The 27938-nt window shown below is 43.3% G+C and overlaps 1 protein-coding gene across 1 annotated transcript; it reads right to left on the bottom strand.

Moving 5' to 3' along the window:
• Nucleotides 1-3326: 3326 nt before the first annotated feature.
• Nucleotides 3327-26475, bottom strand: slco2b1 (solute carrier organic anion transporter family, member 2B1). Its single transcript, XM_061248583.1, has 15 exons — nt 26386-26475; nt 24599-24702; nt 22771-22908; nt 22401-22563; nt 21701-21919; nt 21077-21169; nt 20018-20151; nt 16752-16857; nt 15968-16132; nt 14282-14471; nt 12147-12294; nt 8908-9080; nt 8189-8253; nt 6615-6735; nt 3327-5305 (listed from the first exon to the last, which is right to left on the bottom strand). The coding sequence occupies exons 2-15, from the start codon at nt 24677-24679 to the stop codon at nt 5107-5109; spliced, it is 1995 nt and encodes a 664-aa protein (XP_061104567.1). The 5' UTR covers nt 24680-24702; nt 26386-26475; the 3' UTR covers nt 3327-5106.
• Between the last annotated feature and the right edge of the window lie 1463 nt (nt 26476-27938).

Genomic DNA, 27938 nt, shown 5'->3' on the forward strand with positions numbered 1-27938 from the left:
TTTATTGTGGAGGTGGATGCCTCCGAGCTGGGGGTGGGCGCTGTTCTATCCCAACGGTCCCCTCTAGACCAAAAAGTGCACCCCTGTGCGTTTTTTTCTCGGTCCTTGTCCCAGACCGAGAGAAATTATGACGTGGGAGACAGGGAACTGCTGGCGGTCAAGTTAGCTCTGGAGGAGTGGCGTCACTGGCTGGAGGGGGCGGAGCACCCATTCACTGTATGGACTGACCACAAGAATCTAGAGTACATACAGTCGGCCAAGACACGGAACTCGCGGCAGGCTCGCTGGGCCCTATTTTTTGCGCGTTTTTCGTTTACGCTGACCTACCGTCCCGGTTCCAAAAACACTAAACCCGACGCCCTCTCCAGGGTGTTTGATAACACAGACAGAGAGCACACTCCTCAACCTATCATCCCTGGGGAGCAAATAGCAGCGCCAGTGGTTTGGGAGGTGGAGGCGGCGGTGCGAGGAGCGTTGCGCCTCGAGCCGGATCCAGGGGGGGTCCACCTCATTGCCTTTTCGTGCCTGCTGGGGTTCGGTCCCAGGTACGGCAGTGGGGACATGCCTCATGGCTGGCAGGGCATCCCGGGGTTCACCGCACAAAGGACTTCTTGTCTAGGCGGTTCTGGTGGCCCGGGATGGAAAAGGACGTTCGGGAGTTTGTGGCCGCGTGCCCGGTCTGTGCCCGTAGTAAGGGATCGCACCAACCCCCCTCAGGGCTATTACGACCCTTACCGGTCCCGAGACGCCCATGGAGTCATGTGGCCCTCGACTTCATTACAGGGCTGCCGTCATCTGAAGGCAATACGGTGATCTTGGTAGTAGTTGACCGGTTTTCTAAGGCGGCTCATTTTGTGGCGCTACCAAAATTACCGTCGGCAGCGGGGACCGCAAGGCTAGTAGTTCACCACGTCTTCAGACTACATGGTCTGCCCCAGGATGTGGTGTCTGACCGCGGACCCCAGTTCGCGTCTAGGTTTTGGCGTGTGTTCTGCTCCTTGTTAGGGGCCTCAGTAAGTCTGTCCTCGGGCTTTCATCCTGAGACCAACGGGCAGACGGAGCGCACTAACCAGACGCTTGAGAACACACTGCGGTGCTTAGCCGCGGCCAACCCCACGTCCTGGAGTCGTCAGCTCGCGTGGGCCGAGTACGCGCACAACACTCTGCGCAACGCCTCCACCGGGTTCTCACCCTTCGAGGCTCAATTTGGGTACGTGCCGCCATTGTTCCCGGAACTGGAGAAGGGGGCCGAGGTGCCCTCCGCTGAGGCTTTTGTTCGGCGGTGCCGTGGCACCTGGAGCAAAGTACGGGCGGCACTCCTACGGGCTACTGCTACCCAGAAGCGACTGGCCGACAGACATCGCCGTTCAGCTCCTTCCTACAGGGTAGGGCAGAGGGTGTGGCTGTCCACTCACGATCTGCCATTGCGAGTGGAGTCGCGGAAGCTCGCCCCCCGCTATGTGGGCCCTTTCCGCATTGTCAAGAAGATCAACCCAGTTACGGTGAGACTCCAACTGCCCCGGTCCATGAGGATCCATCCCACCTTCCACATCTCACGCCTTAAACCGGTATTCACCAGCGTGCTGGCCCCGGCGGAGGTACCTCCACCGCCTCCACGGATAGTTGACGGGGGTACGGCCTATACTGTGCGCCGCATCCTGGCTGAGCGTCGCGTGGGCAGGGGCAGACAGTACCTTGTGGACTGGGAGGGCTATGGTCCTGAGGAGCGCTGTTGGGTCCCCACTAGGAACATTCTGGACCCGGAGCTCATCCATGAGTTCCGCAGGCGGGGGGCTGAAGGAGCGTCTGGGGCCGCTCCTTAGAAGGGGGGTCCTGTCAGGGTTGGAGGTAGTACTGGTTGTGGCCATCAGGGGACTTATTACTTTCACCTGATGGTCATTAGTGCTTACGTGATGTCTACCTCCTGAAGGTACTTAAAGCCCGCATTTCCCCTCAGTCTTCGCTTCGGTGTCACTGTTCGCTCTGCCACCTAGCCGGTATTAGCACATGGTAAGACTCAGCATTCGAGTCAGGTATTGTGCTGGTTCTGTGTTCAGAAAAGGTAAGGAAGGGGTCTGCGCATTAGTGTGTGTACACTGCAGCCGCCTTCCTGTAGGTTCTTTGGTTCTTTGTTTCGTTTTGTTTTCGGCTCGTGTGAGTCCGTGGGTGAGGGACGTTGTCCCCGGTATTTTGTATTTTGGTTTGTGTGTTTTTTCGGAGCTGCGACTCCTGAGTTTTTATTTTCGTTAGCCCAGTCTTTTATACTGGGTTGTACTTTTATTTTGGGTTTTCCCCGGTCCGGGGCAGTAGTGCTAGCCTTTACGCACTCATTTTTCGTTTGTGATTTTCGCCCTGGTTTTGGAGGGTAGTTTTTATTTCCTGAGCCGTTATTTGGGGCTCTTTCTTTTATTTGTGCGGAGTTGTCTCCGTGTACTGTGCTGTCTCCTCTACCCCCCCGGGGTCTTAGTGGCGGGCTCGTTTGTGGGTCCGCTTACAAGGGGTCACCCCCTTAGTCGCACCTGGCTCTCCGCACCTCCTCAAGCTTACAGTACTGGTGCAGATTTTTTAAGTTAAGAACAAAAAAATTATGACCGGAGTCAATGTCAGCTGTCTGTGAATCTGTATTCTGTCACATTGCAAAAAACAAGGGTTTTGGTCTGGTAATGAGATTTTAAATCTTATTTCTGTCTTTGAAATTGTAAATATAAGCTTGTCTTAAGTTAGTTGTTGCTTGACAAGTGAAATTGTCCTAACCCATTGAGAAATTGTGAAATGAACCTCAATGGCAAACTTTTTCAACAATCTTTTATTTAGAATAATAGAAATAAGATTGTAAGTCCACATAAAATAATACTTTTTGCAGTGCAGTTGTCATGGGTTACGTGAAAGGACAGAAAGAAATAAGACAGTCTGAACAGCTCTGCGCACCGGTTTAATTGTAACAAAGTCATAAAACAAAGATGTTTAAACAACATTAAAAGCAAGATTTCCATGTAAAAGGCAGCTGAATGAGAGCCAGGAAGTTCATAAAGGCCTGTACTTGTACAAGTAGGTTTATCCGACCACTTCTAAAGGAAGTGGCCCGAATAATAATTCAATTTGATTGAATTGAATTCGCATTGCAGAGCCACTGTCAGAGAGGAATGATGAAGCGGTAACTAGAACACATCATGGAAAAGAACACATTATGCGGACAAAGTTCCACAAGGCTCAACAAAAACCAGATGGCATTGATGAAGCCCTGTAGCCAAACAAATAACTGTAAGAAGACAATATAAAAAATATAAAAGCTTGTTTATTCTTTTTTTTTTTTTTACACAAAAGCGTTTTATAGAATCTAAGTGAAGGTGTGATCAGGTATTCCCATAATCAGACCAGTTATTGTATCTGTGTGTTGGGCTGTGGTCATGAAAGGGCTTCTGGCTCTGGAGACAATGAAAGTCTGGCCTTAACTTTTACTTGAAGCCGAAGTGGTTCTTGTGTAACGCTGCACTTAAGGAAGAGGAGGTGGAGTGAGTAGGGGTGGGGGCACATTTCAAAATTAGGGTCAAATGATGACTAAATCCAGACTTTGTTTGGCCATGCAGTCAAAGCATGAAGGCTTAATAGTTCACATCTGCGGAAGCAACTAGACAAACCAAGGATGATAAACTATGAACAAAGAATGAGTTGAATGTGCGAACAACAGCAGTGAATAACATGTTCAGCTTTTTTAATGTGGATGCTACGTTTGCAGATTCAGTGAATTTCACATGTCTGGCCAGGGGAAAATGCCATATATACAGTAATAGAATTGTACATTCTACAGTAAACGTCTTGCATATCTTTGAGTGTGTGTTCAGAGTTCTGTTCGTATTGTAGTTTCAAGCCAATGGGTAAACATTATATTCACCACAAGCTTTGAAACAGTTCCAAAATAGTACAAATGAGCAACAAGACGTATTACATTGTGGTTCACATTTTCAAACAATTCAAGCAGGCTATTTTTGTCCTGCTATTCACTCTTGCTTTGCACATCAACACAAATTGAAATATCTGTGGTGTAAAACAACAAACACTCTGTTATAATAATAAAAAACAAAACAAAAAACAATCTCTTGACATCAATCGATGGCAAAAACAAAAGGTGCATGGCTATTGTTTAGCACCAGGAAGCGGCTATAGCATGTGAATAGCACAAGCATGCCTGTGCCAGTAACTCCAGAAGTAGAAGCACTTCCACAAAACAGGATTTCCGAGTTAGCCGTATAACTGCACTGAGCAAAACCCTGCGCCCTCTCAAAATGTGAATGTGTAAATGCGTAAAAATTTTAAAAAAGCTGTTACTCGGTGCAGTTATCTGGCTAGCTCAGTAATTCTGCTCTGCTCTGGAACAGACACCAGCAATAGATCAGCGGCGGGAGTCATGGATTTAGCTCCGTCCAAACCCCGGTCTGCATTATTGGATTACATATCAAGCTTATGAGCCTGGGCTCGAGGCACTGGGCTTATCATCTTTCAGGCTCTTGGCTTATTAAGGATCTAAGTCTAAACATTCGAACAGTCAAGCAGGTGTGGAACAAAAACGCTCTGCCTACCCTCAAACAATGAGAGCAGTCTTCTTTTTTTTTTTTCTTTTTTTTTTCGCTCTCCAGTTCCCTGTCTCTTTGACTCAAACAGCTGCACCCTATTACAGCATTTCCATTAAAAAAAACATTCCAGGGTCCTCCAGTATCCCAGAATGCCATTTCTCATTAAAAAGGGAATGAGAAGATTGGCTCCTACGTTTTCCCTCATTATCCAATGCCTCTCTCTCTCCACACAAAAAAGCCTCAAATCTGGCCACCCCATCATATCCCAGTTTAACTGGCTCATTAATTTCATCTCTCTCATATCCTTAGCTGATGTGTAGCAAGTGTCAACACATTAGCAGTGGCTGAGGTGAGTTTTATCATTGCTATTATTTTTATTATTATTATCATTATTAATATTATTATTATTAGTAGTAGTAGTATAATTAGTATTACTATTATTAATAGTAGTAGCATACTTTTTGTAATAGTAGTCGTAGTATTATGCTAAAGATAATAATAATAATAATAATAATAATAATAATAATAATAATAATCACACTACAGACACAATTTCCTTCCTTTCAATCAGCAGCGGTTTGGAAGCGTTAGCATCACCGTTAGCGTTAGCTTTAGCGTCTTTCCCGTTCAGCAGCACAGGCTGCTGCTGTCTGTGAAGTCTTCGCAGGACGAGGTAGGACAGCAGAAAGAACACGAACGCTCCGCACAGGAAAAATGCCTGCAGGCCCAGGTACCTGAGAGGGAGAGAGGTCGAAACCTTGTGTTTCTCTTACTCTTTTACTCTTCATCGATTAACATGAGGATATACGGTAAATGGTTGCCATTTATATAGCATCTTTATCCAAAGCGCTGTAAAATTGGTGCATCTCGTTCACCCATTCGTACACAAGCTCACACACCAACGGTGACTGGCTGCCATGCAAGGCACCAACCAGCTCGTCAGGAGCATTTTTGGGGGTTAGGTAAGACACTTCGACACACCCAGGGCGGGATTGAACCGGAGACTCTCCAACTGCCAGACGCCTGCTCTTAATACCTGAGCTAATACCACTCGTACTGCACCCTTTCATTTATCCAGAGCACACTTTCATTTCATGGTGCTGATGTCATATCATCATCCTGTGAGTCGGACACTTCCACTCCTCTTTATTGGAACTTATTGCATTAACTGCACCTCTCAGGTGCTCATGCACTCCACTGACCCTCGTAAGACCTAAACCAGGGATATCACACAGTACTACAGGAGAGCCAGTGGCTATTTTACAGGCCACGCAGTACTACAGGAGAGCCAGTGACTATTTTACAGGCCACACACAGTACTACAGGAGAGCCAGTGACTATTTTACAGGCCACACACAGTACTACAGGAGAGCCAGTGACTATTTTACCGGCCACACACAGTACTACAGGAGAGCCAGCGGCTATTTTACAGGCCACACACAGTACTACAGGAGAGCCAGTGGCTATTTTACAGGCCACACACAGTACTACAGGAGAGCCAGTGACTATTTCACAGGCCACACACAGTACTACAGGAGAGCCAGTGGCTATTTTACAGGCCACACACAGTACTACAGGAGAGCCAGTGACTATTTTACAGGCCACACACAGTACTACAGGAGAGCCAGTGACTATTTTACAGGCCACGCAGTACTACAGGAGAGTCAGTGGCTATTTTACAGGCCACACACAGTACTACAGGAGAGTCAGTGGCTATTTTACAGGCCACACACAGTACTACAGGAGAGCCAGTGGCTATTTTACAGGCCACACACAGTACCACAGGAGAGCCAGTGACTAATTTACAGGCCACACACAGTACTACAGGAGAGCCAGTGGCTATTTTACAGGCCACACACAGTACCACAGGAGAGTCAGTGGCTATTTTACAGGCCACACACAGTACTACAGGAGAGTCAGTGACTATTTTACAGGTCAACAGGCCACACAGTACAACAGGAAAGTCAGTGACTATTTTGCACCCTACAGGTCAAACAGTACTACAGATGAGCCAGTTGATACATGAAAACAGAACTATATTACCTTTGTCTGAACCAATCCAGGTTGTAGTAAAGACAGGCAGTATCCTTTTTGCACTTCTTCCCCCACAGGATACACGCTGAGTCAATGGCACTTCCATATATCACCGGGGCTGGCAGAAAGGCTAAGGAAATAAAATGGCCACAAGTTGAAAAAACAGCTCTGTGGGCCACTAGCTGGAACCAAGCCATGCTTAATGATATGTGCAATGCATACGTACAGTGCTGATTACAGTCATTTTGCAAATGTCCAAATCATAAATCCACTAAATGCCAATGGTGCAACTGCATTACTACTGTGTTGCAACTGACAGACAAGGCAATAAAACATTTAATGAGTTTGTACATAGAAACATAATTAAAGCAATATTATTTTGGATAGCTACAGCCATGGTGTATTGGTAATGAAACTTGGCTGATTTTGCAAGGGTCTATGCTGTTGTCTTTCCTGAGAACACTGAGCTTTTTGCTTTGATAAGACTTGGGGGCAATGACTCTTGTAAAGGTAATTTTCTTAATTGATTCTTAATTTATTCTTAATTGACAATTTGTGTGAACATAAAGACAATCACATGATTAAAAATAACCTTTTAGTGTTAATCCTTATTACTATTAGACCACTTTCTGAATTAAGTGTTTACTACCAGCAGACAGACAGCCTTTGACCATATCTCTGCTTCTCCTGGAAGGGGGTAGCTAGCACATTCTGGTCTTACAGCAAGGTCAACAAGGGGTATTCAGAAGACAAAATACTGATAAATGTTAGTGACCAGCTTCCTGTATTTTTGTTTTGGTAAAGCCCCCCCTTCTGGAAAAATGTGTATAAGAGTCTTACTACGTCTGATTAAAATCAGAAAGCCGGTAAGCTTTCTCACTTTCTGTAATTTCTTTGCAAATAAATAAGAAAGTTAAACTGAAGTATAGCTATCGTTGTTTTTACTGGGATCTGTTTCATGAGACGATGCAAAGAAATGTTAAAAAGGGTATTTTTCCCTAACAGTTTTTAAGAGAGAGTCATGACAGGTTCAAATGGGTTCAGGTCCACTCAAACTAGGTATATACCACTCAGGCCTCCTGGGTCAAGTATCTAACTGTTTCGGATTCAAATACTTTTTTAGGCTTTACTGAGCTTGTCTGTTGTATTGGATCCTATGAAACCCTCTCAAAAGGTATGCCTACCCCACCTTTTGGTCCTCTTATTTGGCTCAATTGCACCAGGCAATATCAATCGAGTACAGAAAAGTATTTGAATCCAAAACCATTACTTATTTGATCCGGGTCTGGTACCACTCAAACTATTTAGTAAACGAATTAGTATATATAGGCATTCTCATATTCCAACTTATGAGAAAATACACTTTCATAAGGGGGTTGTGAGAATGAGTCAATGGTGAGAATGTTTGTAGCTCTTCTTCTCCCCCCCACACTAAAGCCACATGAGCGGCCTTTAATTATCCTGCTGCTAAGATGTTTGCGGAGGAGTCATTTTGGGCAAATGGGTCCCAGGTGGTGAGAAGGGTTTGAAGAATTTGGAGGAGGAGGAAGAAGAGATCTTGCAACATGTTCTCTCCCACTCACCCAATACTCTGAAGAGCATGTACTGGACCCCAACAGCAAAAGACTTGTCCTCCGGTTTCACTGTCCTGGAAAGGAGAGAAAAGAAATGGATTTATTGAACCCAGTAAATTTTGCACTTCTAACGGTCAAGAGAGGAATTGCAGCAACAAACATCCTCAAACCACAACACTGTTTATCCCTCCCCATTCTCTGTGAATGCGCTGATGTTGAAACCCCCCTTCCCCCCTGACATGTTGACATGTTTACCATGGTGGGCCTTAAATGCACACTGCTCAATACAGGGAGCTAAGACCAAGACTCCAGCTAACTCCCTGAGATAGACATTGCATAAGATGGACATATCCATATCTACATCATCACAGAGGAGGGCAGGTGTTGGTGAAGGAAAGTTGTGGGGATTTGCGTTACAGTTTATGGGGTGCCCTGCTAGTATAGACTAAGACAGACATTCCTCAAGATCACCATGAAGAAGTGGGTGGAGTATGGGGGTGCAGGATAGATTTTGGGGTGTCCTGCTGGTTTGTAAATTACTGTGCAAAAGGCACCCTAGATTTCTTGCATATAAATTTTTTGTTTTCTGCATTCCTTCAATGTATTTTGTCAGTGGAAAAGAGAAAAATCACCAATCATCAACAATGAAGGAGAAGGTGGGCTTTGGGGGTGGCAGGACACATTTTGGGGTGCCCTGCTTGTGTAGACAGACCAAGACGGGCGCGTACCTGAGGACCATCATGAAGGAGGGGGTCTGGGAGAAGGGCAGGAAGAAGCAGGTGAGGGTGGACATGATGATGAAGGGGATGAAGAGGTGTGAGCAGCGGGTACTGCAGGTGCCAGGAGCAGCGTAGTCTTGGGATCCATTCGAGGCGCCAACACAGCTACAGGCAGTGTAGTTCTGCAGGGGACAGAGGACACGCACAGCCCGCTGTGAAATCCAGCCATGCCAGCTTGATAACTGAGCTGGTCTAGCTGGGCATGAGCTGGTCTAGCTGGGTATTACATTACATTACATTACATTAATGGAATTTGGCAGACGCTCCTATCCAGAGTGACATACAGTTTATCCGGAGCAATGTATAGTTTAGTTTAGTACTAAGCAGGAGACAATCTTCCCCTGGACAATCCTCCCCTGGAGCAATGCAGGGTTAGCTACGCTACAGGCCGCCCTGTAGCTGGTCTGGCTGGGCATGAGCTGGTCAACCAGCTACCAGTTGTTTAAAACATAGTTTGACCTGGTCAAACCATGTCAAGCTGGGAGCTGGTCTGAACTGGTCAACCAGCTACCAGCTGTTTCAAAACCTACCTTCAGATGTTTTGTTTTTTTTCCAGCAGGGCACTACAAAAAACTACGTCTTAAACTGTTTTAACCTTGAAATGAGTTTTAAAATCTTGTTTTTGTTCACTCAAGCAGAAAATATTAGCTTGTTTTAAGTAACTGTTTGCTCAACAAGTGAAATGTTCTTACCCCATTGGCAAATCTTGAAATGAGTCAAACTGTCTCACCTCATTAGCGATATGTTTTGTCTTATTCAGCAAGTCTGAAAATAAGGCTAAAATGAGACAGACTTGTTTTTTTGTTTTTTTTTTGGGGGGGGGGGGGTTTGCAGTGAAAGGGCATTATGTAACTTAACTGCCCAAACAACAAAGCTAGGAAAAGCTGCACACGAGTGCATCTTATGTCATTTCACTTTACCATCAAGTGGTTTCACTTCCTACTAAGGAAATGACTGGGACCCAACATTCCAGACACTTCACTTTAGGCCTTTCGGGGAAATCTCGTTAGCTGACTGTGAGTGGAAGTTCAACCTAAGTAGTTTGCAGAGGTGATACAACAATAATTATACTGGCAATAATGATAATAAAGCCTAATTATGTAATTATGTTTTCGCCCTTATTATAATGGTTATGGAGCCCTGTCACTACTAATATTTGACAGTATCTCTCATCACAGTGCAATGGCCATTGCTAGACTCATGACTATCATGAAGCTACTAGTATACTCACGACAGGCAGTGGTACAGTGGTCTGAAAAAGTGTTTGCCCCCTTCCTGATTTTTTTTTTTTTTTTTGCATGTTTGTCACACTTAAATGTTTCAGATCAAACAAATTTAAATATTAGTCAAAGACAACCCAAGTGAACACAAAACGCAGTTTTTTTTTTTTTTTTTTACTTGTGTTGTCTTTGAATAATATTTAAATTTGTTTGATGATCTGAAACATTTAAGTGTGACAAACATGCAAAAAAATAAGAAATCAGGAAGGGGGCAAACACTTTTTCACACCACTGTATGTTGTAATTTTAGCACAGCTAAGGGGCGTTTTATCACTATCACTATCACTGATAAAAATTACAATATTTAGTCTTTAGCTACAATATATCACGTCCTGGAGTGAGTCATTGCTTTCATAAAAAGCTTACCGAATATGAAGATATACATATTATAGAAACCATCAAAATAAAAGCGTTTTTAATAACAATGTCATGACAAGAATAATATAGTAAATAGAAAAAGAAAATAGCTATGCAATGTTAGTGAACTGCCAAACACGCCACTAGTTAGCTTGCACGCTACCGCGAATGAGCAAACAATAGTTCAAGCATTTTTTATGTTCCCGCTTCTGTGGGGTTCTTAGTTTATTTTAGTGTCCGTGTTATTTCAGTTTTCTCGTTTTTAAGTGGTAGCCATGAGGGGGAAAGGAGAACATTTGTTTAAGACCTCGCAGTCTAACTAAAACGCCAGTGAAAACTGGAATTTCCGCATCTCCCTCCGCATTTCATGGAGGGAGAAAACGGCTTGAAAAAATAAGACACGTTTCATGGCTATTGAGATAAAGCGGTTAAGTGAGACCAGACACAGATTAAGAGAAGCCAAGCGAAAGAGAAAGGTATTCTCTAGGCCAGTGTTGACACGTTGCATTCCCAGAAGTCAAGTTGCGGTTAACTTTGAAGGATTCATGAGCGGTGTTTAAACAAGCACAGTGACGTTACTGAAATATGAGCAGAAAAAGTGAAAGGAGGCAGTATCAGAGATTTGAGAAGCACAATTCATGATTAAAATATCGGAGAAACGGGCAGGGTATAATATATGAAAAAGAGTAAAATAATCCAATCGGAGTTTAAAGCCAATGTTGCACATGTATTTTCTACCTGGGTACATATATAAACTATCGTATGGAATAAAGAGCAGCATAAGCAGAATCTTTATTTTTATAAAGTTTATATTAACCTGACATTTTCTGTCAGTGAATAACCCTGGTCAGTGACTGATAGGAAATCGTCTTTGTAACACTGGTGACTAGACTCATCTGGCATTGTTTCCAAAGCGTACCTTCCCGTACTCAAAAATCTGAGCCAATTTTATACTATCCCATGGAAAGTTGCACAACAGTCGGAAAATATTAGCTCGAGCCAGAAACAAATAATTAGATGCTGACGAACATTCCACATAAAAGTCCTTGACTTTAATTCCCACTAATTATCAGTCGTGGATGAGTCACTGATTTGTCATTATGCTCCTTAATGCTGAAAGGGATTCTGATCCACCGAGAAAAACTGGATCAACAATATTAGTGAAGGAGCCGGGCGGGCTTTACCTCTGAAATTGCTGAAATGTGCCGTATCCTTGAGCATGGTACTTCATCTGAATTGCTTGTTTAATACACAGTGCGGTGCAAAAAATGTAGCACCCCTGGTTTAAATTTTTAAAGCAAGATTGTTTTTTTTATGGTTATTGTTTATTGTTTCTAAAGTATAATCTGCAAAAAAACAAAATCAATTCTACAGGCTAATATTCAAGGTCAGTCCAGACATTGTAGTTGAAACTTTTGCACAGGTCTTTTTTCCTTTTCTTTTTTTTTTTTCTTGTTTTGAAACTGTCAAAAATGTAAATAAGATGAAGAAGAAGAAGAAGAAGAAGAAGTAGAAGAAGAAGAAGAAGAAGAAGAAGGGCGGATCACTCACCAGAACTTTGAAGTTGATGTTGATGACGGTGCACCCGGCGTGGCACGGTGACCTGTACTCCACGCCGTCCGCGCCGCACACGGGGTCGAAAGACTCCGCCTCGCAGGCACATTTCAGGCCGCACCCCAGGGGTCCTGGAGGCCTGTGACTGACACCAGAACCAGGAAGTCAGCATTCCCACTGTCAGGCCAGTCGGGAAAAGGGCCGAACACTCCGGCAGAATACTGGGTGTAAACGCAGTTAACAGCCATCCCAGAGCCTCACCAGCGCTGGGCCTTGGGCGTGCCTTTTTTCTATTAGATTAAATTAGATTAAACTTTAATGTCATTGCCTTCAAAGACAATGAACTGTGTCCTCTGCATTTTACTCATCCTAGTTCCCTCGGAGCAGTGGGCAGCCACAGTGCAGCGCCCAGGGACCAGCTCCAGCTCTGAGGCCAGTGCCTTGGTCAAGGGCCACGGCAGGAGCACACCTAGGGGCAATTTGGACTCTCCAATTAACCTGACCTGCATGTGTTTGGCCTGTGGGAGGAAACCAGAGTACCTGGAGGAAACCCACGCAGACACAGGGAGAACATGCAACCTCCAGACGGAGAGGCCCCGGCCGACCGGGATCCGAACCCAGGACCTCCTTGCTGTGAGGCAAGTAGCAGCACCAGACGATTTGTTTAGAGGCATTCCGAAATTGCCAATGTGATTATATCACAAGAAGTGAAAGGTCAAGTCCTATTCACTTTAGGGTACCAAAAATAAAACCGTTGCATAGACGGGACTGTAAGCTTCCCATACATATATGACAGCATTATATTCTGCCTTGGTTAACCGATGAAAAAACGTGGAAAAATAAATAATGATGGACGGATGAAAAAAAAAAACAGTGATAGCACATAGAAAGCTTCCATCGCCGCAATGCTATCATACATTTTCTAACACGTCCCTGCAAGTGGGAATGATGGCCAGAATTCAGGGTCAAGGTCTGACCCTGGACTATAATGAGGACCAGGGAGGACGGATGGGTGAATAGCAGGGCACCACCAAAGCCCATCGGGATTGGTTGGAAGCAGTAGCGCACAATTGGAAAACTGTCATTGTGCAGCACAATGCGTGGAAATGTGGCTCACCTAGCACCCTGGCCTTTTAAGTTTTTCCTTTCCAAAGCACAATTGAACCCAGCACAGAAAGAAAATCTGAAATTTGCCCGTGTGAATTTCCCACAGGGCTGCCTGAACAGACATGTTTCTCGTCAGCAGCTCCCTCAGCAAGTTTACTCAACCGAAGAGTTACGCAAGTCACAAGAAAAAAACAGGACAAAAAATACATTGTGTTCCACTGATGATTGTTGGCACCCTTGGTTATGCATCGAGTTTATGCATAGATTTTTATTGTTGATTTTCTTTTTTGCGTTTTCTTTTTTGTGAAGTGAAACACTTGGCTGTATTCGTGATGAAAGCCGGGGGTGGGGGGTATTACTGCAAGGGGTTAGGGGGTGAGTAAGGGGGATGGGGGCGGGCAAATTACTGAGAAATCTTACAGATGCCTCCCACCCGGCCAGCTTTCTTCACCGTGACAACCTCTGTTCCCACAACTCGCACACGTTATCTGTATGCAGGAAATGCCACAACTGTCCTCAGATGAGCTAATCAAAAGACTGCGTTCCATTCAGGTCTGTCAACCGCCACATTTCCAAAGCTCCGGTATTTTTCTCTCCTGGTTGTGATTGTTATCATGAAAACCAGGATCACTCTGAAGGACACGCACTGCAAATGTTTAACCGGCACAGCGGAGACACAACAGACAAAAGATATGAAACCTGTTTTATTAATTTTTTTAATTCAGCACAGACCTCCAGGCAAGGAGGTGATATGCAGAAAGATGGAAAATTCTAGTCCTATAGGTGAAATCATCACAGTCCTGTGGGCACACGGGCACTGACATGAACCCATTTTGTACAAAATTAAGGTGAAAAGCATACAGCAAATAGCAATGAGTCAGACCTGCATTGTGTTCAATTATCTCCGTCTCAAAAATGATCTCGCTCTCAACCTTGGTCAACGGGATTGAGAGATTTGTTGACAGGACACGACATGCACACGAGGCGGTGGTAAACTGAAACGCTGGTAAGATTTGGAGGCTCACCTGGGGGTGTGAATCCCCGCAATGCTCTGCGTGGGACAGCCGAGGAAGAGGAGGGGAATGGCGAAGAGGATGCCGAGGAGCACAGTGGTGGCGCACATCCGGGCCATGGCCTTCACCGACAGGCCCCTCCTCTTCATCACCGCCCCCCCCAGCAGGACTCCCAGAGTGGCCGCGGGAATGTTCAGCCCCCCTGGGAGGGAAGTGACAGACACGTTTCAGGGCGCCGCGGTCGTAATTCGACCGTGGGAGCGGTCCACCCACAGAGTCAGTGCAGCTGTGCGTGTCAGTGATTGCACTTTCACTTTTGCTCCTGTGAATGCTTTCTTTCTTTTGACAAATGGTTCCGCTCTCATTCAGGCATTCGGCGGGCTCCTATCCATGGCCGATCGCAAAAGCGTCTGCAGAGGACAGAGCTGACTTTCCGCCAAGTTATCGGTGTCGAAATACAATAACAGGAGCTGGAGAAATAGCCGGTGTGTCCAATCTTATCCAAAAACTAACCTGAATTAGTTTTAAACTATGTAGCTAATTATGGTTTTCAATCAAGACATTGATAAGTAGAATCGGGTGTTTTAGTGCTGGGCTAAAATAAAAACCTGCCCCGACTTTGGTTGATTTTGGATAAGATTGGACACCCCTGATCAAGTGCGTAATGTGTTTGCAGAAGGAAAGGAACTGTATTAATTGAGAAGTGTAATATAAATACAGTTATTATTATTATTATTATTATTATTATTATTATTATTATTATTATTATTATTATTGTCATTGTTATTAGCAGTAGTAGCAGTTGTAGCAGCAGTAGTAGCAGTAGCAGTAATAGTAGTCGTAGTAGTAGCAGCAGCAGCAGCAGCAGCAGTAGTAGTAGTAGTAGTAGTAGTAGTAGTAGTAGTAGTAGTAGTAGTGCTATTTTGAGCCAGCATATTATATGACAAATTAACAAGCAACCATTTCCTTGGTTATACATTAACACTATAAATTCCTCAAATGCTTCTGTCATTACTTTACTCTTATTATTTTGTTTCCTCTATTTTATTAATGATTTATTTTACCAGTGGAAAACCCCCATTGGGTCAATTCCAGTGTGCTTATCTGAAGCTGAAACCACAGCTTGAAACCTCTAGACCACAGAACTGCATTACAACTGGAACAGCTATCCACAGCTGTGACCTTCTGTGAGCTCTGTGGTCAAGGGGGTTCCAAAGGGCTTTGTATAGGAGGGCTTCTGGACAGTTTAACCAAAGCAATAAGAGGTTGGTCACACAGGCACTTTAAGGTGTTAGATCACAAATATGCGATTGGGATGGTCACTGGACATTCTAATGCTGACGTGACAATCACGACTGGTGACTGAAAGCAAATGAGTTCTAGAACACTGAATTTTGGAGGAGAAAAAAAAAGCCAGCTCAGAAACAAACACACAGCTTTAGAATCCCGGGTCCTTATGCACCATAGCACACACACACACACACAAAGCCAGAAATGCATCCTGTGAATTCAGGATTCCTGCCTATGACCATAGCTAGGATGGATCCTTTGTCATACCAGGATGAAGGCTAGTAAAGCCACCCCATGTACAATAGCCACAACATGCTTTAGAAATGACTTCCTTTATAGAGATGCCATAGCAATAAAGACAGTTATAATACAGTATATAAACTAATGAGGAGAGCCTTGATCACCTACCTATGACCATGTTTGAATAGGATGTTGACTTTGTGAACTGCTTCTCGATGAACTTTGACATGAATGTTGCCACTCCCGCTGCCACAGCAGCTAGGTTAACTTGCGCCAATACAACCAGAAGGAAGATTGGGTTCCTCAGAGTCCTCAGGACTATTAGGGGGAAGCCTGTTTAAAAAATGAGTGAATGAGTGAATTAATGAATGAATGAACAATCCTTTGTAAGCTCGATGTCAAGTGCAAAAAGAAATATAATTAAAAAAAAGGTGGGGTTTAAAAAAAAAAAAGCAATTATAGAGCCACGTTTAATAAGAGACGAAATTTTTATATATAATGACTGTAATTAGATGAAATTACGATCACTCAAGAACAACAACAAAAGGATACAATAGCACATTATGTTCTGTCATGAAAGTAGGTCATTGAGTCACAGGATTCAGGATAATCCCAAAAGCAAACAGCACACCTTATTGCGGCACACCTGACGGAAACAACTTTGTACAGATGTTGATGTAAAGCCTTCAAGGTGAGACATTATATTACATTACATGTTATTTAGCTGACGCTTTTATCAAAAGTGACTTACAGTTGGTTAGACTAAGCATAGGCTGCCCCCTATGTGTTCCACACATGTCCCAGTGTCGCTGCATAATAAGATTATACATAAAAAGGGCACATCATTTTATTTTGGCATCTGCCAAATTCCAGTGGCAGTGGCACGCTGTGTGGTCCTTGAACATCTGCTTTGTTAAAGAGTTATTCACTCCCGAGGGGAACGGTGACTTACTCCTGAGGAACTGCACGAGGGTGAGGTCCTGAAGTGGGTCAGATTTGGGTTTTTCCTCCTTGTCCTTGGTCTTCGTTTCCACCTCCATATCGGCCCCGGCGGCATCCTGAGAAAAGGAAAACCGGGAGTTTCAGCGGACTCTGGGATTCCACCACACGGATATCTATAGGCCGGCCCGTGCCGGCCTTTTCTACTCTCCCTGCCCAAAATCCCGCTGACCTCCAACGGGAACGTTCAGGGCGGAAGATTAGCTGATTTCACATTCATCACTTTAAATAGATCTTGTTTAGTAACACAAAAATAAAAATGAAATAACTATCCAGTACAAAAAAAAACTTACACATTGTCAGGGGTTGTTGGACAGAGGAACCAAGAGCAGACTCAGGGAGGTGAAAAAAGGCAGGCTTTAATGAACAAGGGGCAGATCCAAAACACAACCAGAAACAGGCGATGGTCAAAATCCAGGCAGACGGGTACATATGGGATAATCCAAAACAGAGTCGAAACACCAGGCAGAGATCACAAACCAGAGCAAACCAGACAGAATTACAGGGGTGAAGGCATGGGGTGACAGCACGGGGTACAGGGTACAGGGTGAAGGCACAGGGTACAGGGGTGAAGGCACAGGGTACAGGGTACAGGGTGAAGGCACGGGGTACAGGGGTGAAGGCACAGGGTACAGGGTGAAGGCATGGGGTACAGGGTACAGGGGTGAAGGCACGGGGTATAGGAGACTAGAACCAGGGAGAGGACAATACAGGGACAGACACAGAATATGGGATATGACGAACTAGCCCTGAACAAACAAAACAGACCAGTATACATGGAACAGATAACAAGCAAAACAAGAATCAGGTGTGTGAACTGATGAACAGATAGGGAACAGGTGAAATGAAAGAAAATGACAAGAGACAGGAAGGAAGCACATACAAGGAGTGGGAGGCGGAGACAGCAAACGGAGCGCAGGCGAAACAAACGGACAAGAGTGAATGGAGAAAACAGACCACGGCGGCCACAGGGGGAAACAAGACGTAAGAACACCAGGGACCCAGACAGAAACCAGGAAACAGAGAAACACAGATGGCCAAAAGGGCCCAGACGTGGCACAAATGAATGAATGATTGTCAGTTCTTTGCTTTGTTAGAACATGCTGGCATTCTGTTAGATGTTAGAAATTAAGAGAGTTGGTGAAATACAAAAATAAGAGGGGGGTAAAAGTATGAAATTATATGATTAGTGTGATTGCGAAGCAGCACGCTACTGTTATTCAAAATTCAATGTTATTATTATTATTCTGCCACATTTTTGTCTACTTACTCCTCCCATGTTTTTCAGGATATCATCACTAAACCAACCATGTTCCCAAGATTTTCAGAGATATTTTTTCCAAGGAAAAGCTCCCATAGAGAATGAATGGTGAAATGTTGAACATTGTGACATTACATCGCCAGCTGATAATGTCACAAGGTAGCAACCACCTAGCACCACCTTAGCAACCAACTAGCAACAGCTCACCTTAGCATTAACAGTAGCAACAATAGTCCAATAGTCCAAACAACGGTTTGACGCAATCACACTCCACATTTTCTTGAGGAAATGCACATCTCTAGTTCTATTCTATGATTAGTCAACTATATACTATTCCAGTGAACTATTGTAACAAAATGTTTCTCGCAACATTTTCATTCTTAGTTTTTAGTCACATTTATTGGTGAATTGTACAGTTGTAAGCTTGTGGTAAGCTTATTATTATTATCTCCTCGTAATGAATGATGGGATATTAATTCTGTTCTCATTGGGCACGGATGCTTCCAACATATTTGGTGGGAATAAGGAAAGCTTTTGAGATCTTTAACAATTCTTGCTTCTTTGTGTTCAAACCTGTAGAACCTCACGTGGGCCATTAAATATAGTCTCAAACAAGTTCACAGGAACACAATGGGTGTTTCCCAATATCTGTTCTTGTCTGTTCTTGTGTCTGAGTTTGTGTTTGTTTCAACTAATTCTCAGTTCATCAAAATCTCTTGCTGCAATAAAATGCGTTTAGTTGGGGTTGAAGGAAAAGGCTCCAGGATGTGCTCACAACCATTGAGTTACCGACCGATGATCGATCACAGGCCAGGGAAAGTACACAAAGCTGGCAGTTGAACAGTGGAGAGACAGATGAGACACATTAAGTGATCGTCGGTTGTGCAACCGCTCTGGAGAGCTAACAAGGCATGCTTGATTTAAAATAGTTGGCTTTCATGCATTACCATTCTGGGCAAGACAAAACTAGCTTTGCTGTCCTTTGCTGAGTGCCAAAAAATATGTATCATCCAGGCAGATATCCCATCGGCACCAGCACACTGTAAACTAAGAGCATCTCAGATGGCATACCGAGTAGTCTGCTTATGCCATTATTTTACGTTACTGCATACACATGGACATACTGTAAGTAACGTAGTTACTCCAATCGCTCCATTTAAATGGTTTGTTCCATAATCTAATGCTCAACTAATTGGCAGCCATGTTTGTTTTCTTCCCGGATCTTTGACATCTACCTGAAGTGCATGAAAGTGTAAGGAATCCATATGCACCAAAAATCCATGTGTTTTATTCAGTTTTGAGTACACAGATCATTGAAGTAATTGCACAATTACATCCATGTGTACACAATAATTTGAATACTGCCATAAACTGATTACTCAGCATTTTGGCAAGGATGTAAACGTAGCCATTGTCATGTGTTTTCATTCATCATAGCACTGGTGTACACTGATGCTGCCCAGTCTCTTTCTTATGTAAGCAAGTGGACTGCAGGCACAGGTTCAGTGTGACAGACTCAATGTTTTTATTTAATTACTGTGTTTAAATATTGTGTTCTTCTCTTCTATGATCTCTGTGTGCGTGCACAGATGTTATTGCCATATTTCTTTTTAATGTGAGCTGCACTAACATCCTGACAACACAGGAAGAGAATAAAACTAGCGGAACAGAATCAAGAATAAGAAGAATAAATAAGAAAAAAGCTAGCCAACTAGTCAAGCAACTATCTGTACTATTTAACAAGCTATCAAGTCAGCCAATTAGGTAACTATTTAACGAGCTAGCTATCCAAGCCACTAGCTAACTGTCTAGCAAGCTAACTAGCCAACTACCTGACTGTTTAAGAAGCAAGCGATCCATGCAACTAGCTAACTATCTAACAAGCTAAATTGTTAACCACATTGTTGACCATCTATCAAGGTGAAGAGCCAGCCAGCGGACTAAACAACTGTTCCTACCTCCTTCGGCATCTCACGGGGGAAGAAGAAGTAGGGTATGGAGGTGAGGAAGAGGAAGGCAGCAGCCACAAGGAAGCCCAGCCACCAGGCACCCACCCAGCGGGGGTCCTGATTGGTCAACCTCACACCCTTACCTGAGGACAAAGCAGGACAGATGCACAAACATCATCTCCTGCAGACACATAGCTCTGAGAGCCCTAGTGAAAATGATTCATTATTTAATGAACAATTATTATTATTATTATTATTATTATTATTATTATTATTATTATTATTATTATTCAGTGTTTGCAATAACATGTATCAAACAACAGAACAAAGAATAGATTGGTAAAAGTGGTCATTTTGATATTGTTGTTCCCTGGGGCTGGTATTCATGGACTTGAATTGCTCAAAGCCGAGAGGCTGAGGGGACTGAGTTCATGTAAGGATCTCATTTCTGTTTTTAACGAGATGAAAAGCTGCAGGCTATAACCTTAAACAGCCTGCAGCTCACGAGCAAGCCCAGGTCGAACACCTGCGGTGTGTCCTCCCTCAATCCAAAAGTTTAAAACAAATAGTGCCACACTCATTTTTCGACTATTTTGTTACGCTTCTAATGCTCCTGGACTGGCTCTCTGTGTATTTGCTTTGAAACATGTGAGTACTCATCCAGCATCGCTGCTGTGGCTACACCGAACAACTCTATTAATAATAAATATACTGATACGGAGGATCCTACAGTTGGACTCAAAGTGAGAGACAGAACTTGGTTTAGCTGTTCAGCTCTGCCTTTGGAGCGTCTCATTTTATGCCTGACGGGGGACGTCACCACTGTAATGCCTTCGGAGAGCCTTAATGGAGATGAGGGTCAAATATGCATGTCTGCAGAAGAGAAAAGACATTTGTCTTTTCATCTGGCCCCTTGGCAGTATCAATATTGTGTTAAGTCTGTTTTGAAACTGGGCCGCAGTCCTGCTCCTGCACAGTCCAGAATTCAATACTGAACAGTGGGGCCTATTTGGGGATTGGAGCGATATTTGAAGGCGTCCTGTGAACTGGAAGAGGGATGAAACTCACCGGGCTTGTCTATGTCCACATAGAAACGGAGCATGAAGGAGCCCAGGATGAACCCGGCTGCAGGACCCATCGTGGTTATGGCGAAGACTATGCCTGCAAGAAAAATACTGTCTGACCAGGGGGTCCCCAAAACAGGGGAGCCACATGGACTGCTGGTTTTACCAGGTTTTCACTGTAAAAACCAAAAAATCACCCTTTCATAAACAATATGTAAATGTGTTTTTTTTTTTTTGGAAAACATAATGACAAATATATTGATAATTAGCAGGGTAACTCTGGGAAATCCTGACAATATTAAAATAAATGTTTTTTTGTATTGTATTGTATTTTCACCAATGTTTACAATTTTTTTTTTTTTTAGTCAAATGCATTTTGGCTGCGGTAAAAATTATATGAGGTGATTCAATAATACCGAAATAAGTATTTGAAATACAAACAGTATTTGACCCAGGACTGCACTATGTACAACCCTGATTCATTATGCTATCTATAAATCATTAATAAATGAATACATTTTTGATGATGTGCACCCATTATAGAAGATTACTGTAAAGTAAAATCTCCAGCATACACTGGACTTCACATATGCTATTATCGAATGACTCATTGCAGGATTGCCCCTACCAAGGTACATTGGAGAGTTCCTCTTGCTGGCGAAGTCATCTATGTAGGAGATGCCAAAGGGTTGTATGGGTACACAGCCAATGCCCAGGAGGAGCTGACCCAGGAACATGATGACCATTACGGCCTGGTTGTCATCTCTCTGGTTCTCGGTGCAGTTCTGGTGAAGGGCCTCAGTGCGAGGGCTGCTCTCCATGAGGCAAAGACTGCTGTTCAGAGCGTCTGCAGCCATTTTGTAAACAACAATCAGTGGTCACTGACCCTGTTCCTGGAGATCTACCATCCTGTAGGCTTTCACTCCAACCTTAACAAAGCACACCTCATTCAACAGCTAGAGCAGGGCTGCCCAACCCTGTTCCTGGAGATCTACAATCCTGAAGGTTTTCACTCCAACTCTAACAACGTTAGGTGTCTTGCTCAGGGACACTTCGACACTGACCAACTGTCAGACCTGCTCTTACCTCCCAGGCCAAAGTCACCCCACTGACTGAGGCTTCATTTGGCTAAAAAACAATTCTGTCTTTCGAAGCTCAGCATTGAACTAGGGGGGTAAGACATCTAAGTGGTAAACCTGCTCTTCTGCAGCCTGTAGCCCTCCTGTCGGGGTATTTTTCAAAAGTTTCATTTAAAAATATCCCTGCAGAAACATCACCAGCACAATGACTGGGGGTCACCAGCAGGTGGCGACAGTGAGGTCACTTACTGACGATGGAGTTGCTGTACTCGTAGGGCCTGCTGAGGAAGTGGGGCATGGCCATCATGATTCCCGCCATGCCGGCGATGATCCCGCCCCCTCCGATGAACCGCGGGCGGTGCACCCGACTCCCGAAGAAACTGACGAACACAATCAGCACTGTGTTCCCCACCTGCACAGGTACGAGAGGGAAAACCCTATCACACTGTGTTCCCCACCTGCACAGGTACGAGAGCGGAAACCCCATCACACTGTGTTCCCCACCTGCACAGGTACGAGAGGGAAAACCCCATCACACTGTGTTCCCAACCTGCACAGGTACGAGAGCGGAAACCACACCCCCCGTCCCAGCCATAGGTGCGGTGTGTTGTGTGCCTACCTCATTGAAGGCCACAAGCAGGCCTGAAGTCCGACTGGAAAAGCCATATCTCCTCTCGATGGTGGAGACAGAGCCCTTCAGGTAGCCGGACAACAGAAGGTGACCCAGCTGGAGAAGTCCATGGCAGAAGACAAAAAACTAAAGAGAAAAAACACACACACATGCGCAGTGCTTAACTGTCAAAGTCAATGATTTAGAGTCCGTGCATCTGGTTTCCAAGGCTTACTTTTACAACTGATTGAAGGAAACCAAAGACCTGCAGTCACAGTGTCCCCTCCAGGACTGGAGTTAAACCTGCAGACACTGCGGCCCTCCAGGACTGGAGTTAAACCTGCAGACACTGTAGCCCTCCAGGACTGGAGTTAAACCTGCAGACACTGCGGCCCTCTAGGACTGGAGTTAAACCTGCAGACACTGCAGCCCTCCAGGACTGGAGTTACATTACATTAATGGCATTTGGCAGACGCTCTTATCCAGAGTGACGTACAACTGCAGACACTGCGGCCCCCTCCAGGACTGGAGTTAAACCTGGAGACACTGCGGCCCTCCAGGACTGGAGGTAAACCTGCAGACACTGCGACACTCCAGGACTGGAGTTAAACCTGGAGACACTGCGGCCCTCCAGGACTGGAGTTAAACCTGCAGACACTGCAGCCCTCCAGGATTTGCCACTTTCTGGCAATTTACTTCCTGTATTTGCCTCTACTGCCTGTATGTGCGATGTTTCATCGTGAAGTATCTAGTATATTGACTACATGTTTTTTGTCCATGTGATCTGCACCAATTATTGGGACATCATATCTTGAGGGGTGTCCTTAAAAACCCACGTCGGTATGTTATGTCAATAGTTTTGTTATCATGTCAATAGTAAGTGTTTCCAGTGCCTAATTTGCTGGAATACTTGCTTTCCTATGATAAGCTTACTGATAGCCTTCCCATTTCATGTCATAACAGAGATATTACTTTCATACTCAGCAATTAAGAGATAAGACTGTGGCCATAGGCTAAAGGTGGATACATATACATACACCCGCCTTAGGTTCTGTTAACAGAGCTTAGGCTGAAGAATATCCTGGAGTTCACTTTGCTGTTCCCTCTTGTGAATTTAAAAGCCTCAAGATTTCTGTGTACATGATATTTACTTGTCAAATTATCTTTGGGTTTGAGTGCAAGACGGGGTACAATTGGCTACCAAATTGGGAGAAAAAGGGGGGAAAAAATCCGAAATAAATAAATAAATAAGAAGAAAAACTGTGGTGGGAAAATGTAAAATCCAGATTGTCCAGGAAAGGACCGCAGTGATAAGGCACTCTTTAATACATGCAGCACCAATCTCTCTGATACTGTATATGTAGTCTGCATTTTACAGTCACAACTACACACTTGGCACCATCTATGTTGTTCCAGTCATGTGCATATTCTTCTTGTTCCTGTTGAATGAACTCTTCAGCAAAACATCTTTATCATACAGCTGGGCAACTCATTAATGTCATTTGTCTGACATTTATAACAATATGTCTTATATAACAGAATTGCAACATTGCCAGAAGCCCAAGGTCAGGCAAATGCCACAACACTCCCTAAAAGTGTTTCCAAGGAATTAATCAGCAGTCTGTTCAGCAGCAAGATTAGGGACAACACATTTTTGTATTCAAATTCACTGGTCAACCTGCTGTTTCAAAACAAAGCTTCAGTTGGTCAAACCATGGTACACCATGGTAAGCCATGTTTAGCTAGCAGCTAGTCTGAGCTGGATGAGCAGCTAGCCAGAAAACAGGGCATTGCACAACACAGCCATTTGGGTCACCTTTTTTCGGGGACAGCATACCTTTATGTTGTTAAGGGGGCTTCTGCGTCTTGCTGGAGTAAGCTCAGCCAAATCCCGTTTCTGATGATCGGAAGCCGTCATGTTGACCCTACTTCTTCAGGAAACTGAAAAGAATAGAGGAGGAGTTGTATAGTTATATAGCTACTCCATTTGTTTACTGTGCTAACCTTTGGACTTTGCCGTCTGCAAACTGTTGCGCTTTCATTTTCAGGGCTAGGGATGGCAGTAACCAGGACACTATTATTATTATTATTATTATTATTATTATTATTATTATTATTACTATATTTTTTATTTTTTGGAGGGGGTGAAATTTGTATATAAATATATATTTCATCAACCTCCCCTATAACCCAAAAAAACCCACAAGATTCTCCCTCTGCATGCCTGCACCATCCACACACCTCTCCAGACTCACACAGCTTGACTCCTGTTCGAGCTTGTCCGACCTAAACACACAGCTCCCCTTACACTTGGAGCGCCCTAGTGTGCTTACATTATTCTGCACCTCTCAGGCCTGGATTCAATCAATCGTTTACGGTTAACAAACTCCAGACCTAGCCATCAAAGTTGAATGACCCATCCAGTGCTTGAATGAAGCCAATTCTATAGCCGGCAGCATAATTACACAGTGTGGAAAATGTTGTTAAAATTATAGCAATCTGCTGCCAACAATTAGCCAAGAGGTTCATGCAATTAATTGAACAACCACATTATGAAATACAGTACTGCACTGTAATGACAGTGCTACCATTATCCATATTGCAGCTACATTTGCAGAGGTACTGTACAAAATGCAGAATGTACTGTATCTGTGTCAAAAATGTTAACTTTAAAAGTAGTAAAAACTATTTACATTTTATTAAGCAATGTAGCACGTGTATATGGTGTATATGAAATGACCCCCATACTGCAGGACAAGCACTTCACATGTGGTTAAAGTGCACATTCTCAACTTTCATTGCAGGGTATTTTTATACATTTTCATTTTGCCATTACCACAATGTGGCAGCACATTTATGTCTACATTTATATCTCCCAATCTGGTCCTTCACCCAGACATACAGTAGAAGTAGGCAGATGGCAGTCGGCCAAAATAGCACACACGACAGGAAGTAGAGACTTGCTATTCATCTCTATTATGTATGTCAATGTTACAAGAAGATAGGGGTCAAGACTTATAACCATAGGCCCCTGTGGCGGTTTTTCTATCAGTTTAGCAATACTTGAAGATAAGAAAGTTGATGGCCAGAAATGGCGGTAATTTGCTTTAGATTTCATTTTGGCAACCACCGCGGATGCCAGTGTAATCAAGAATCTTTGCAGTGATTCGCTTGCGACCTTGATAAGATCTAAACTCCTGAACAAAACATGAGGGGAAAAAAAGGGGGGGGGGGAACAATCTCCTGATTGTTTCAGCTAAAAGTGAAAACTCTGCTAAAGTTCAAAAAGACATACGTGAAGATGCCTAAATCCTGGGGTCCACAAACTGACAGAATTTGTATACATTTAAAAGCGTATATTGCACATTCTTAGACATGAAAATAAAACAGTGTTCATTTCATATCAGCAGTTGTGTGGGCATTGATCACAAAGTGTGTCAATTAAAGTGAATCTCAGTCCAAACTGCTCAGTAAATCAACTGAATGCATTTCAACATAAACCTGCAATAACTCAAACACAGTGAGACTGTAGCACATGCAAATGTGTGCGCCAGTCTCTTCAATCACTTACATGCAAACTCAAATCTAAACAGGCAAGATGAATGAAGGAGTTCGGAAACTTACATCGTATTGCAGGACGGAATGTTTTTCCAAAGTCTCTCAACATGTCCCAAACCAACTGAAAAGTTAAAAACCAGGAGTTCTTGTTTCTGTTGAAGGGGAGGGATTTGTAATCTCAAGCTGCATGGAGGAAGTGCCTCCCTCGCTCAGTGTAAAAATAAAGATTTGGACCATTTCTCCTGCAGTATCCTGTGCAAGATTTCTTTGGATCTTAGGACATCTAATGCATGATAGAGGAATTGAAATTGAGTGCTCAAACGGTTTACAAATGAAAACTACTCAACTCCGCTGGCTTTTGAGTTGAAGTAGCATAGTCTTAAAAGTGATTGATGCCTTTAATGCAGCATTACCCTACAGCAGGGCCAAGAAAAAACCTAGAAAAAACCTAGAAAATAGGTCCTTCTCAGATTACCAGACAAAACCGGTTGTACCTGCTAACATAATACTTATCTGGGGTTAACATGCATGGTCATTTTAAAATAGCCAGGCATTTGCCTTTTACAAGCAAAATGACTCCTTGCTTTGCAAACATCTGTAATTTTACAAGGGAACTGTCTTTCTTTTGTTTATAATTTGTATATAATATAATTAGGTTATAATTTCAGGTTCAATAAAGTTGAAAACTTTGGTAGGCTCCAATTGTGTTTAATTGAAAACAATGACAAAAATCTAATAAAATCGCTCTGGTTGATGGGGAAAAGTTTAATCACAAGACCTACTGTAATGTATTAATTTACATAAATGGCAAAGTTGATGACAGCAGTGTGGATTGTGATCACAAGGAATGCTAATGCACAGAGGAACAGTGGGTTATTTATAATAATATCATGATTATATATTATGGAATTGGCAACCAATGGGATTTTGGAATGGCACTGGACAGCATATCAGTTGACCACAAGGTGGCAGCATTTCCCTTCGCATGACAAATCCTGCGGAAGGGAACTGCAAAAGCATTGTATGCATATTATAACATTTTTCTTTTGTTTATGTACAAGGATTGTACATAGAAAATAAGAAGAAAACATGCCAAAAAAAAAAACGTCAATAATAATTATCATCTTTATTCCATTCATGTCATTCGGAAAAACAGTATTTAAGCACATTAAAGAAATGTGTCAGGGCTTTCAGGGCACAATTTGACAATTAAGCCTCAATGGCTAAATTCCAGAAAATAATAACACTGTATTTCACAATTGTGATGGAAGACCATTAAATGAATGAACAATTATCACACATTATACCTACCTTTTCAGCTAATAGACTCAGCTAAACTCAGGCTGAGCAGAACATAGATGGTTATGTGTAATACGTAACCCCCCAGGTGTTGAACTCATGTATAATATGGTTATACTCATGTATAGTATTAAATCAGGTATTACAATGTTACTATTGTATACTAAATTACTAATGTAAATATGTTTGCTTTTGCATTATTAAAAATAAAGTTGACCTCCCAATATTTTTATTTTTTTACTTTTGCTCGGTCATATGACTGGAGACCAAAAGGTGATGAGATTTCATAAATCTAAAGGTAAAAATCATAATAATAAACC

The sequence above is a fragment of the Conger conger genome, chromosome 7 (assembly GCF_963514075.1).
Source record: "Conger conger chromosome 7, fConCon1.1, whole genome shotgun sequence".
Lineage (NCBI taxonomy): Eukaryota > Metazoa > Chordata > Actinopteri > Anguilliformes > Congridae > Conger > Conger conger.